The 15,157-nt window shown below is 47.8% G+C and overlaps 1 protein-coding gene across 19 annotated transcripts in view; it reads right to left on the bottom strand.

Annotated features, from left to right (window-relative positions):
* The window catches only part of CACNA1A (calcium voltage-gated channel subunit alpha1 A), a 299,183-nt gene that overhangs the window by 145,849 nt on the left and 138,177 nt on the right, over positions 1-15,157 (bottom strand). For all 19 annotated transcript variants that reach the window (XM_030820656.1, XM_030820658.1, XM_030820652.1 and 16 more), the window contains exon 6: positions 9,925-10,118. In XM_030820656.1, the coding sequence (XP_030676516.1) occupies positions 9,925-10,118 (194 nt within the window). The remainder of the gene's footprint in view (positions 1-9,924; positions 10,119-15,157) is intronic.

Raw genomic sequence — 15,157 nt, 5'->3', positions numbered from 1 at the left:
GCGAAACTCCGTCTCTGTTAAAAATACAAAAAATTGGCTGGCACGGTGGCTCACGCCTGTAATCCCGGCACTTTGGGAGGCCAAGGTATGCGAATCAAGAGCCTGGCCAACATGGTGAAACCCTGTCTTTACTAAAATGCAAAAAATTAGCTGGGTGTGGTGGTACGTGCCTGTAGTCCCAGCTACTCAGGAGGCTGAGGCAGGGGAATCACTTGAACCTGGGAGTCAGAGGCTGCAGTGAGCCAAGATCGCGCCACTGTACTCCAGCCTGGCGACAGAGCAAGACTCCATCTCAAAACAAAACCCCCCAAAATTACTTGGGTGTGGTGGCACGCACCTGTAATCCCAGCTACTTGGGAGGTTGAGGCACAAGAATCGCTTGAACCCAGGAGGTGAAGGTTGTAGTGAGCCGAGATTGTGCCACTGCACTCTAGCCTGGGCGACAGAGTGAAACTCTGTCTTAAAAAAAAAAAAAAAGAGAGAGAGAGAGACGAAGAAGAGAGAGGCAAAAAGAAAGAGTCAGAGAGAGACGGATGAGGGGTAATGAACTGTGTCCAGAGCTGTGTGTGAACCCTGGCTTTGTCACTCTTGGCTAGGGAACCTTGGCAGGTTACATCACCCCTGTGGGCCTCCGTTTCCTCATCTGGAAGATGGGGTTAAAAATATCTTTCCTCACAGGGCTGTTTTACAGATCAAGACACAATAAAAAGCTGATGCCAGGTACACAGAAGCCCTCAGCTAAAGGCAGCCCCAAATTAACTCAAGACACCCTGGTCCTGCCAGGTCCCCAGCCCCTCCACATCCCCTCCTTGGGGGCAACCAAGAGAGGGTAGGTCCTGTTCCCCATGAAGTGACCCCAATTTGCCTCGGCCCAGCTGGCAAAGAGGGGGTCGGGGACCTTCCCCGGTGAGGGTGGAGACAATTTCTGGCTTTTCTGAGCCACATGGGGCACATATGGTGAGGGGGTCCCTGTGAAATGAGGCCACCTGTTGCTAGAGCAACACAGAGCCACCAGCTCTTGCCTTTAGCAAACAGTTTCGTTGCGGTACTCATGGGGTTTCCCATTCCATCCCCTTGAGCTCAGAGAAGCAGCCCTCAATCCTGTTTGCTGTGGGAGGCTATAAATGGCAGAATCTGAGGATGTTGACACTGAGTGAGATAGAGGTGAATTCTGACTCTCAATTGCTGTGCACAGCTCTGGGACTCAGTTTCTTTATCTGTAAAATGGGGATATTAAAGGCCCTAGCTCAGAGGGTTTTATATTTTTACCATCAAGGAATCCCAGGCTGATGCCTAGGGAAGTAGCCAGAACAGGGTGGCACAGAGGAAGTGGCCAATCACCCATCTTGATTCCACAAGGCTACCCAGAGGCTGCTCTGGCCCAGGAAGGTCCAGGGAAGAGGCCTGTCTAGTGGGCATGGGAGCCATGTGGATACCTTGGAGCCTCCAGGTCAAGAGCAGAGATGGGCTGTGTTGATGGAGGTTTGTTTTGTAGCAGTTATAAGTGAGTTGGACCTCACTTTTGGCACAGAATTTCCAGTAAACCTGCATTTGTAGTCCTTGGGTATGGACAGAAACTCACACCCAAAGCTCTTAGGGGGTAGGTTCACCTTGATGCCCAGCCAGTACCCCAATCATCCTTCCTCTGAGAGGCTTGGCCTCCTAGAGCAGAGCCTCTCAACCTCAGTACTACTGACATTTTGAGCTGGGTAACTGGTTGTGATGGGGGCTGAGCCAGACTCGGATGGTGAGAACTCCAGTTACCTGCTAAACTATCACCTCTTCTGAGGGGTTTTCTAGCCACAGTGACTGCAGAAGCCACTGGCAAGATTCTCTGAGTCTCAGCTTGGGGAGGAAATGCTTGGGGGTCTGTGGATAGAATTCAAGGAGTCTGTGAATTTAGATAGAAAATAATTACCCCTTTACTTCCTCTTCCAGTTCCACTTTCACTGGAAGTGGAACATTTTCTTCCATGATGATCAGAGGTGGCAAACCACAGAATCAGTGACCCCCATCACCAACAGAAATCACATATAGTTCACAGATATCATGCAAAGTCTTTTAAGCTTAATACTCCCATGAAATCACAAGACTTACCCAACCCATCGCTGGGACTTGTTGTTGATGTGTTATAAAGAATCCTATCTCTTAAATGACATCACAACTCCTTAAAAAAAAATTCTGGGCTGGTCACAGTGGCTCATGCCTGTGAGCTGAGGTGGGAGGATCACTAGAGGCCAGAAGCTCGAGGCCAGCCTGGGCAACGTAGTGAGACCATGTCTCTACCAAAAAAATACAATTAGCTGGGCATGATGGTGTGTGCCTATAGCCCTAGCTATTCAGGAGGTTGAGGTGGGAGGATCGCTGAGACCAGGAGTTTGAGGCTGCAGTGAGCTATGATTGCATCATTGCACTCCAGCTTAGGAGACAAAGCAAAACCCCAAAAAACTGGGATTATGAGTTTTTGGGAAGAACACTATATAGGCATAAAATCAAGGGTTACATAATATCCACATCCCCGGGGGATACTAATCTTCATCATTTGGTTAAAGCAGTATCTATCTGTTCCTCCAGCACAAAACTTCTATTTTCCCCTTTACCTACTCTATTCTTCGGAAATGAGTCACTAAGTCCAGCCCACTCTCAAAGTAGAGGAGATTAGTCTCCACCTCCTGGGGCAGTGGAGAGTGAGGTTTACATACTTTAAATGGAATTCTTTTGTAAGAAAGATTTGCCTGTTTTTCATTTATCTTGTGTATTTAATAATAAAATAACAACGATCATTTATTTACTTATGTGTTTATTTAAGAGATGGGGTCTTGCTGTTGCCCAGGCTGGAGTGCAGTGGTGGGATCATAGCTCACTGCAGCCTTGAACTGCTGGGCTCAAGCATCCTCCTGCCTCAGCCTCCCAAGTAGCTGGAACTAGACATGTGCCACCACACCTGGCTAATTAAAAAACATTTTTTTTTGAGATATAATTTTGCTCTTGTTGCCCAGACTGGAGTGCAATGGCATGATCCCAGCTCACTGCAACCTCCGTTTCCTAGGTTCATGTGATTCTTCTGCCTCAGCCTCCTGAGTAGCTGGGACTACAGGCGCGTGCCACCACGCCTGGCTAATTTTTGTATTTTTAGTAGAGATGGGGGTTTCACCATGTTGGCCAGGCTGGTCTCGAACTCCTGACCTCGTGATCCACCCGCCTTGGCCTCCCAAAGTGCTGGGATTACAGGCGTGAACCACCGCATCCGGCTAATTAAAAACAAAAAAATTTTTTTAAGACGAATCTTGCTATGTTTCCCAGGCTGGTATCAAACTCCTTGTCTCAAATAATCCTCCCACCTCAGCTTCCTAAGTAGCTGGGATTACAGATGTGAGCCACCAAGCCTGGCCATTTATTATTGATGTATCAATCAATCAATTATTTATTTATTTTAGTGTGACTCTCTGGACAGATTATGTAAGATAAGGACACCTAGGACAATATTTGCCCAAGAAAGGTTCATTCTCCTCCCTTTTTTCCTGCCTCCTGGTCTAGGAATGACCTGAGACCTTCTTTTTTCTCCCCCCTAACCATTTAGCAAGACAAGTTTAATTGGCTCATGCCAATTTGGGAGGCTGAGGTTGGTGGATCACTTGAGCCTATGAGTTCGAGACCAGCCTGGCCAACATGATGAAACCCCGTTTTTACTAAAAATACAAAAAATTAGCTGGCCATGGTGGTGCATGCCTGTAGTCCCAGCTACTTGGGAGGATGAAGCAGGAGAATTGCTTGAACCCGAGAGGTGAGCCGAGTGGGCCAAGGTCGCGCCACTGCACGCCAGCCTGGGCAACACAGAGAGACTCTATCTCAAAAAAAAAAAAAAAAAAAAAAAGAAACTGTGATCATCATAGAGAAATCTAAAGATACAAAGAAGTATTGAGAAAATCAAGATTCCCAAATCCCACCACCCGAAGGTTAGCTTGGTACAGTGTCTTCCAGTTTTTCTTTACTTACATTTTCATATTTGTACCTTTGAGATCATAAGGTTTACCTCTCCTTGATTCCTTTCTAAAAACTCATTTTCCCCTCTCATCATTTTTTCTTTTCTAGACAGGGTGAGCTGCCACTGCTCTCCATGCTGGGAATGCTCTTTCCAAAACATCTGCCTGGCTTCCTCCTTCTCTGCTCAAACATCACCTCCTCTGAGGAGCCCTCCCTGATTGCCTGACCTAGACTAGGGAACCACCCATCACTTGTTCTCTTGTGTAGCTTTCGTTCCTATTGGGCTTCCCATAGTACATACACATTTGCTTAGTGTCTCCTGTTTTCTGGGTGATTGATTATTTATCATGTTTACCGTTTGCATCTGTCTCTCCTACCAGGGTGGAGATTTTAGTCTGTCTTCTTCCTTGCAGTGTCTCCAATTACCTAGTCATTGCTCAGCACACAGTAGGTGCTCAATAAATAATTACTGGATAACTGAAAGGATGTTAAGAGAATAAATGTGGTGCTAGAATCTCACAAAGGGCTGCCTGCCCAGGTGGGCAGCCTCTGCGGTACATCCGTGTCCACGGATTCCAAGATGCTTGGAGCGACTGTGTCTGGACTCTCCGTCGATCTCAACTACTAGCTTGTTCAGAGCTGGGTAAATGGAGTTGGCTGGCAAGGCCACACCCACTAGCTTCGGCTCCAGCACCAGTCACGGAGGACAAAGATTTCCAGACACTATGCTTGCCTATGGCCAAACAGATCGAGGCGAAGTTCTAGGACAGACCCAGGGCAGGTCTAGCCCAAGGGAGACGGCTGGGCACAAAGGCAGAACCCAAGAGTGCTCCAACACAGCAGCTGTGTCCTCCTCAGCAGAAACTCAAAGATGGGCACCTTAGCCCCTGCACCCTGGCATTGACAGACGCTACTGGTTGTTTTAGGGGTGGAGAGAGGGGTTATCTCACTTCGGGAAGCCCCAGACAAGAGTTCACATGCAAGTCGTTTTATTTAGGAGGAGTTATAAATGGAATTGTGTCCTCCTGCTACACACACAAAAATGTTTAAGTCCTAACCCCCTGGTACCTCAGAATGTGATCTTATTTGGAAATAGGGTAATTGCAGACGTAATTAGTTAAAATTAGGTTGGACTGGAGTAGGGTAGGTTCTGATCCAATACAACTGATGTCCTTCTAAGAAGAGGAGAAGACACACGGGCACACCAAGGGAGGATGCTAGTTTTTTTTTTTTGTTTTTTTTTTGAGGAGTCTCATCTGTCGCCCAGGCTGGAGTGCAGTGGCATGATCTTGGCTCACTGCAACCTCCACCTCCCGGGTTCAGGTGATTCTCCTGCCTCAACCTCCCAAGTGGCTGGGATTACAGGCACCCGCCCACCATGCCTGGTTAATTTTTGTATATTTAGTAGAGATGGGGTTTCACCATGTTGGCCAGGCTGGTCCCAAACTCCTGACCTCAAGTGATCTGCCTGCCTTGGCCTCCCAAAGTGCTAGGATTACAGGTGTGAGCCATTGTGCCCAGGCTGGGAGGACGCTATTAGATGACAGAAGACTGGAATGGAGAATGAAGGCTCTAAGAGAAGCCAAGGAATCCCAAAGATTGTGGGAAACCAGCAAAAGCCAGGAAGAAGCAAAGAAGGATCCTCCCCCGGAGGCTTTTGAGGGGCGTGTTGTCAGCTCTGCTAACATCTTGAGGTTGGACTTCTGGCTTCCAGAACTGTCAGACCATAAATTCCTGTTGTTTTAAGCTACCCAGTCTGCTGTGGTGCTTCATTATAGCAGCCCCAGGAAATAAATCTAAAAGTTCATCCCAGGAAATACCAGATGGGGAAGGGAAGGTGGCAAGTGGAGGGTGTGTACGTGACCAGGTGAACCCTGCGGGCAACTAGATCCTGATCCCACTGGAGAGATGCAGGACAGAGCAAAACGCCTGACGGGGAGGGAGCTGGGGTATTTATCCACTGAATTCTCCAGGCACTGGCTGGGGGCTGCTCCTAGGGGTTGTGCATGCAGGCCAGGTGATCACAGCAGCCCCAGAGAGAGGCAGAGAGTGATAGATGATTGCAGTATAAGGCATCCCCATCCTCAAGGAACCTTGGTCTTCTGGCCCAGGGTTTCCTGACAGAAACCTTACTGACATTTGGGCCTGGATCATTCTCTATGGTGGGGTGGAGGTGGGGGATGCTGTGCCTTGTAGAATGTTGAGTAGCATCCATGGCCTTCACCCACTTGAGGCCAATAGCATCCTCCTTCTTCCCATCCAGTTGTGACAACCAAAAGTGTCTGCAGCCACTGCCAAGTGTCCCCTGGGGGCAGAAATCATCCCTGGGAGAGAAGCGGTGTTCTAGGTTCACATTAGGGCCAAATCATTGCATGGGCTGCTAACCAAAGGATGGGGGTGGGATATAAATGTGTGGAAAGTGCCAGAAAGCTACTCCGAGTTAGTGGTTAATAGCAGGGCCAGGGAGGGGAATAAAGTAAGACCTCTCACACCTCACTCCACTTCCTCAGGTGCTGCTGGAGCTGTTAAGATGAAAAATTCATGCACATTTCTAAAAGGTACACCATTCAGGGTGGAGAATTTGACTTACACGGAGGTCACCCAGGGCCAGGATCAGTTCTAAATACTTCATGCGAATCCACCTTACTTAGTCCTCACGCCTTGTGAAGTGGGACTAAGATTCTCTTCGTTTTGCACATGTGGAAATAGGGGCACAGAGAGGCCAAGCACCTCGCCGAAGGCTGCACAGCAAGGAAGTGGAAGAGTCGGAAGGAACCCAGACAGGCTGACACCTGAGTCTCTGCTCTTAACCATTCAGTTTGTGTCCCCAGAGGTGGCTTAGCTCTAAGCTTAGAGGCTTCCAGGGCAAACACCCGTTGGACACTGATGTTTATAACCGAGCCCTCTGGAAATTCACTCTTCCTGTCCCACCACTGGGCACGCCCCCAGCATCTTAATCTGAACCCCCACATGCTTTCTCTGGTCATCCAACCCTGTGACATATCCCTTTTTTATGCTCACAATTTTTTTCAGCTCCCATTCCCCACTCCCATTCTCTCCCTGAGTTCCCTAGCCTTCTCCATTTCCCAGTCTCTTTCCCTCTCAGGAGGGTTCATTTCCTGCTGGAGCCTCTTCTTACACCAGCCTTGCAAAGTAAAAACCTAGAACCCACAGAAATTCCCCAGCGAGTTTTGGCCAATTGGTTCTGACCCTTTGTCCAAGCTGTTTGCAGGTGAGGGCCAAGAGAGGGCCTGAGCTCGGATCTGCCTCCTGTTCCCAGATATGCTACACTCAGATGAGGTTTTCATGCAAATTAGAACACCATGTCCCTTCCCCACATCCTTTTTTCTGTCAATAAATTATCATGGTAACAGTAGAAATCGTATGTTGTCTATGATATGAATGACATTCTTGTGCAGTGCGTGACAGGCGCAACTGTTCATGTGGCTCCTTTTGCTGCCTACTCCCAACTAAAACGGGCCTTTGTTGATCAGGATTACAAGGATGAGTTTTTGCAAATCTCCCTCCACCCACAAGTGGGGAAATTCCTTAACCCATTTATGCCAGAGGTTGCGATTTTTGTGTGTGTGAAAAATCAGACCTTAGCAATGACCTTGAGCAACAGGATGTAAATAACTCCCACAGGATTAGCATTCCAATAATGGAACGCTAGGCATAAATGGGTTGTTAAGGAACATACACTAGGACCAAGAGGAAAGTTCAGCTTCTCTGTGTGCAGGAGGAAGCCAGGTATTGCTCCCTGGGCAGGCCAACCCCTGGCCTAACCTTAAATGGTAATTTCAGCTCTTAGGGCAGGTGAAGAGGAGACCTCCATTGGTCAACAGAGCTGTGTGTATGGAGCAGCCCCAGGGTGCTCTATGGGGTCACTACACTTGTGGCATCCTTGTGTTTGATCCTGAATCCTTGGCTCTGCCCCACTCCAGCTGCTGACAGGTGGCCTGCCTGGGGACTGCTTACCCGCATAGTAGGTGAGGGAAGGTGAACTGTGGTGAGGACAGAGTGGAGTTTAAAACTTGCACACCTAAATATCTATCAAAATTATAAATGCATTTACGCTGGGTGTGGTGGCTCACACCTGTAATCATAGCACTTCGGGAGGCTGAGGCAGGAGGATTGCTTGAGGCCAGGAGTCTGAGAGCAGCCTGGGAAACATAGTGAGACCCCATCTCTAGAAAATTTTTTTAAAAAATTAGCTAGCCATGATGGTGTGTGCCTGTGGTCCCAGCTACTCAGGAGGCTGGGGTGGGAGGATCCCCTGAGCCCAAGAGTTCAAGGCTGCAGTGAGCTATGATTACACCACTGCACTCCAGCCTGGGCGACAGAGGGAGACCTTGTCTCTAAAAAAACAAAACAAAAATCTTCCCCCAAAATAAAATTATAAATGCATTTAGTCTTTGATCCTGCAATCCCACTTCTGGGAATGGAGACCCTCCAAACCCCCTAGCTATATCTGCAAAAGTATGAAGAGGTAAGTGCAACATCGCTCCTGGCAGAGCAGCATCATGATCGATGTCAGTGGACAGGAAGCCAGTCAAGCATTTGTCTTAATGGCAAACAAATAAACTATGGGCAGCCACACAATAGAATGCTATGCAGCTGTGCAAAAGAATAAAGAAGGCCAGGCGTGGTGGTGGCTCACGCCTGTAATCCCAGCACTTTGGGAGGCGGAGGCAGGAGGATCGCTTGAGCCCAGGAGTTCCAGACCAGCCTGGGCAACATGGAAGAACACCGTCTCTACAAAAATTAGCTGGGCATCCTAGTGTGCACCTGTGAAGAGACTGTCCATGTCCCGCAATGGAAAGATCTCTAGAACGTGTGGTTATGAGGAAAAAAATCACAGAATCGAACAGCATGTATAGAATGCTACTCCTTGGGATAAGAAAGAGCGGGGAGGATATAGATTTGATTATGCTTGTAATTATAATTGCATAAATAAACATTGGAAGGATATTCTGAGGAACTAAAGGGGTTGCATATTGTGGGGAGAAGAAATAGCATGCAAGTGGGGGCAGGGATATATCTTTCCAGAAACATCCCTAACATTTTTAAGATCTAGGGCAAGAGTACAAAAGCAGACCACATACTACGGGGAAATATTTAAAAGGTAACTAAATAAAACATGCTGTGTGCTTCTACTTTGCAAATATACCTTCCTTTACACTGGAAGGTCAGGGTGGAATTTAGAATCCAGATATCTGCACTGGGTCAAGGTGTGGGGAGAGCCAGCCCTGTCCCTTTCTCTTCCTAGTCACGGCTCTGTCCTGCCAAAGGGGCTGCACACATGTGTGTGGGCATTCTAGCTTGTATATCCGAGCTCTGGCCACATTTGTGTCAACAGCCACCCCTTGGATGTCCTTGGCCCTCAGGTGGGTTACGAACAGATCCATATGAGAATCTCATGCGAGTTCTTGGAATCTGGGCATGAGCAGGAATTCCGGAATCCTGGTAACTCAATACATGGTCTAGAAAGTGGGGCACAAGCTCTTGGTAGACACGTCCCCTTGGCTCCGGGAACTTCTCACCCCACGGGGAGTGGTATGGCTGGAGGAGGGCTGGGCAGGGCCTCCTTGCCTATGTCCAAAGATATTACTCTATCTTTTATCTGAGTTGGTCTTTGGATCACATAACCTTTCCATATTCACAAATCTAAAATTATATCTAAACACTTGCGCAATGAAAAATGATGTTGCATCTAGGGGCCCTCCAGACTTCCACGCCCTATAGTTAGAGTTCTGCTCATGACTCCCTGTAATCTTTAAAAGCCTGAGCCTCAGACCAGCTTCACCGGGGCTGTGTTGTCCTTGGGCTGCCTTCCCCAGCTCAGGGTCCCTCCATTGCAGCCTTGGAGTCTCACTGGTCCCAGGAGGCCACCTCCCTGAGACTCTGACTGTCCACACACACCGTCCCAGCATCACTTACATTGTAGAGGAGATCAGTCCACCCTTCCATGGTTATGCACTGGAAAACGGTCAGCACTGCAAACAGGATGTTGTCGAACTGAGTGATCCCATTGTTGGGCCCTTCCCAGTAGGGCTGACATTTGGTCCCATTGGGGCAGGTGCGGGCGGGCTCTTCTGTCCCACATGGAGCCGGAGACTCACCCTGAATGTCATCTACAAAAGGGAAGGGGAGAAAAGTCAGGCGAAGGAGCAGGGAAAACCAGCTCTGAGAAATAGGGACCAGTGACTCTACAATGCTGTTGGAACGAATAACGATTGGGACAAACTTGGTCAGTCTTCAAAGAGATCAATGTTTGGCTTTGTGGGTCTGTTATTTGTTTTCTATTGATTAATTTCTTCTCTGAGCTTTACTACTTCTCTCTTTCTGTTTTCCATGAGTTTTTTTTTTTTTTTCTATTCTTTTCCTAAACTTTTGAGATGGATGGATTAACTGCCTTTAAGGCTATAAACTGCCTTTAAGTGTGGCTTTACCTGCATCTCAAAATTTTGTCATGCATTATCATTATTGTTCAAGTAAAATATTTTCTAATTTCCATTATTATTTCTTCTTTGACCTATGGGTAATTTAGATGTATTCGTTTTTTGAAAAAACTTATTAGGTGTATATATATATATATATACACACACATACACACACACACACACACACACACACACACACACACACACATATATATGAAGACAGAGGGGAGAGGGAGACAGGGAGAGAAGGGGGGGGGAGAGAGAGCAAGAGAGAAGTACAGAACAGTATAATTCACCATGTACCTATCACCAATTTAGACACTTACCTACTTACTTCTGGCCAATTTTGTTTCATCTATTCATCTGTATCCCCTCCAAACACTTTGCCTTACCACTAGAATTTTTTTTTTTTTTTTGAGATGGAGTCTCATTCTGTCACCCAGGCTGGAGTGCAATGGCATGATCTCGGCTCACTACAATCTCCGACTCCCAGGTTCAAGGGATTTTCCTGCCTCAGGCTGCCAAGTAGCTGGGATTACAGGCCGTGCCACCACCACACCTGGATAATTTTTGTATTTTTAGTGGAGATGGGGTTTCACCATGGTGGCCAGGCTGGTCTCGAACTCCTGACCTCAAGTGATCCGCCCGCCTCGGCCTCCCAAAGTGCTGGGATTACAGGCGTGAGCCACCGCGCCCGCCCTAGAATATTTTCAAAGCAAAGCTCAGACATCATATCATTTCATCCGTAAATGAGAGGCACGTCTCTTAATCTGCAAACACTTTTAGAGTTCTCTTTTTGTTACTGATTTCCAGCTTAATTGCATTACGATCAGAAAATATGTTTTGTATTTGTATTTTTTTCAGCTTTTTGACCTCTGTTGAGACAAACTTTATGGTCCATAATATAGTCAGTTTTAGTAAATGTGCCGTGTGCATGCTGCAGCTGGTAAGTGCAGCCTTCTTCCAACATCCATTAGGACACATTTGTCAGGCGCGTTGTGTTACTCTCTATAAGCCTTGCTGATTTTTTTCTTCTTGGGATGTACTGGGCTCAGGGAGCTGTTCCGGGGGTGAGGGACACCAGCACACACAGTTCCTACCCTTGCCTAAGGGTAAGGAACAGGAGCTGAGCTTTCTCCTCAAATAGCAGGAGGCAGGCTGTGCAAATGCCACAAGGAGAGAGAAACGTGCCAATAGACGCCCCTTTTGTTGGAAACCAAAGACAGCTTCCTGGGGAGGTGGCAGTCAGGCTGAACGCTAAAGGTCAGTCCAAATCTTAAGGTATTGATGGGGTAGGGAGGCAGGAAAGCTCACATCCTGGGAGTGTCCTCATTTTACCAGCATAGAGGGTCTGAGAGGACCTTATTCTGTGAGCGATGCTTTTGAAGATTTTCAAAGATGACCGTGGCATTGTCGGACAAGAAAACAAACAGCTGAGTGTGTGTAAACTCAAGCTTCCTACTCAACAAAAATATCTCTCAATGTATGTGTTACAGACTTTGCGGCACCAATTCTCTGCTCCCTTGACTGAGCACACAGCAGAGGGAAATAAACCAATGCTGAATGAATGAATCTTGTTGGCCTTTCAAGCTCTGGCTGAATAGAAACTCCAAGTCTAGCCTCGCCATGAACTCAAGTTGTTGGAAACGCCTTCCTCACTTATGCTGGACTTGATTCATGAACTATTATTCGATAAATACAGGTTGGAAGGCAAAAACCTTTTAAACATAAGGCTCAGGGCAGAGAACAAAGTAAATCCATGGGTTCCTATAATAAATGAGAACTATCGTTTGGCATGGCACCTGTGCCTGGAATCTTCTCTGTCTCTACCCCATGTCCAAGTCTGGCTCAATTCCCACACTCCATGTAGCCTCTTTGTGTAGCCCAGTTTAACACAGCCCCAGTCCGTCCCTCCCTCCCTCCCTCCCTGCCTCCCTTCCTTCCTTCCTTCCTTCCTCTCTCTTTCTCTCTCTCTTTTTTTTTTTTTGAGACAGGGTCTCACTTTGTCACCCAGGCTGGAGTGCAGGCACCATCATGGCTTACTGCAGCCTTGCAGCCTCCAATTCCTGGGCTCAAGTGATCCTTCTTCCTCAGCCTCCTGAGTAGCTAGGACTACAGGCATGTACCACCACTCACGGCTAATTTTTAAATTTTTTTATTTTGAGACGAAATCTCACTCTGTTGCCCAAGCTGGAGTGCAGTAGCGTGATCTCGGCTCACTGTAACCTCTGCCTCCCAGGTTCAAGTGATTCTCCTGCCTCAGCCTCTCAAGTATGTGGGACTACAGGCACACGCCACCATGCCTGGCTAATTTTTTTTTTTTTTTTTTTTTTTTTTTTTTTTAGTAGAGACGTGGTTTCACTATGTTGGCCAGGCTGGCCTTGAACTCCTGACCTTGGGATCCGCCTGCCTCAGCCTCCCAAAGTGCTGGGATTACAGGCGTGAGCCACTGTGCCCAGCCAATTTTTAGATTTTTATTTTAGTGGAGACAGGGTCTTGCTATGTTGCCTAGGCTGGTCTCAAACTAACGGCCTCAAGGGATACTCCCACCTCAGCCTCTCAAAGTGCTGGGATTACAGGTGTGAGCCACCGCACCTGGCCCCTTTGAGGCATACAATAGCTACTGAATTTTCATATTTAGGGGGGCGTGGGTATAATCACACGTTAGCCTTCACTGTTAAAAATGGCTGCAAATGAGGGGTCTTGTTTCCTTTAACTATTTTGGAAGCTCTTAGAAAGCAGGAAGCCTTCCACTTTATCTTTGCTTCCTTCTAAGCGATTGGCACGGTGCTGGGCGCACAGGAACTGGGCTCCCGACACTGAGGAATGCTACTGAAAACGGGTCTATCTTTAGCAGCTTTGCAATCCCCCTCAACCCCCCAACCACCGACACGAAACACTCTGAGCGTTGCTTCTAGAAAAACAAGCGTCCAGAGTGTCTGAGGAATTCGGTTATAAATACATTTTAAAATTAACCCACTGCCTGGGTGTCTGTATATATCTGTCTCTTACTCACACGTCTTATATTTTTAATCGTGAGCTAGCTTTTCAGTCTTTCTCCTAAATCGAGGCTTCCTCCCCTCTGGTGGCACCACCCACATCTGTCCCCTCAAAACCCCACTCGGACCCAAGCCAACCCCATGGCCTCTTCTCCTTTAGCTAGTCTAGGGTAGAAAAAAATAAAATAAAACCTCACAGAAACCTAGGATCCAGGAGTCCTGGTTTCTCTGCTCACGGCTGATTTTTCCAAGAGGCCCTGCCCCATATTCATTCTCTCTCTCTTTCTCTCTTTCTCTCTCTCTCTCTCGCATTTCCGCCTGGGTGACGAGGCCAGGAGCAGAAATAGCTCTGCCTCAATTAACACCTTCTTCATCGGGGAAAGAAATAATTAGGACATTCCATATTGAGCAAACTTCACAAGCCCAGGAGAGAAGGAGACAGGAGGAGCAAGAGAAAAAGAGGAAAAAAAAAACAACCCACAAAAAAACCAAAACCTCCAACCACTGCAAATAAACCTTCCCCAATGGGTTTTCCCTCCCCCTGGGGAGGAATGGGGAGGGAGGGCTCAGGGGCTGCCTCTGCAGATCCACTTGGGGGTCACTGGGTGGAGAGGGTGGGTGGAAATCCACTCCTGGACAGAATCTTCTGTGGCTGCCTTTCCCAAATAAGGGGCCTGAAACATTTCTCTGCCCACCTGGGTTCCCCTTTGGGCTTCTTGATTCCTTCTATCCACTCCTTCAATTCACAGCTCCCTTGACCCAAATCATCAGAACCAGCGCTGCCATTCAGTCTGTTTGCACCCAGACGGCCAGTGGTCCAAATATTGAAATACTGAAGGCATCCCTTCCTACTTGATTCCATTTTTTATTCTGCAGCTTTAGAGAGCAAGCAGCTAGAGTTTGGATGGGCAAAGATTTAACTGAAAACGTATCCAAGGGCTGTTTGGTTCCTGAGTGTGGATCATGGCGGACACACTGCTTCCACACTGCTTCCACATTGCTGGTTCAGAGCTGAGCCCTGGGAGAGTGTCTCTGGGCTGCCTGGCTTTTCCGGGGCTCACCCCACCCCCAGACCCAGCCACTGAAGGGTTAATGTGGGCATAGTCAGGGAGGGGCAGAATGCTGCTGAGTGCTAGGTTCTGATTGGTTTGTGCCAGGACTCCCAATTGGGGTATCTCTGGCACATCCTGGGGGTTGGGGGAGACCAGGAGGACTCATCCAGTACTCTCACCTTCTACAAGGTACCACTTACAATGCATTTAGGCAGTAACCCTTTTCTGGCCCAACTCTCCCCACTTCTTGCTTGCTTTAGAAGTCAGGACTGGTTGAGGTCTGAAAGCACCCAGAATACCTGTTTCACTCAGCCAGATGTGCCAGGCATTAATTCCCACTCACCAATGTCAGAAAGAAGCCAGTGTATAAATACCCCAGGTCCCTTGCCCCTTGGCTGGGACAGCTCTGAGGTGTGTATTCTTTTTTTATTTATATTTTTATTTATTTATTTGAGATGGAGTCTCGCTCTTTCGCCAGGCTGGAGCGCAGTGGTGTGATCTTGGCTCACTGCAACCTCTGCCTCCCGGATTCAAGTGATTCTCCTGCCTCAGCCTCCCGAGTAACTGGGACTACAGGTGCCTGCCACCACATCCAGCTAATTTTTGTATTTTTAGTACAGATGGTGCTTCACCATGTTGGCCAGGATGGTCTCTGACTCCTGATCTCAGGTGATCCACC

This window comes from Nomascus leucogenys, chromosome 10, assembly GCF_006542625.1.
Source record: "Nomascus leucogenys isolate Asia chromosome 10, Asia_NLE_v1, whole genome shotgun sequence".
Lineage (NCBI taxonomy): Eukaryota > Metazoa > Chordata > Mammalia > Primates > Hylobatidae > Nomascus > Nomascus leucogenys.
The sequence above is the reverse complement of the archived record's forward strand: the minus strand, read 5'-3'. Positions and strand labels throughout refer to the sequence as shown.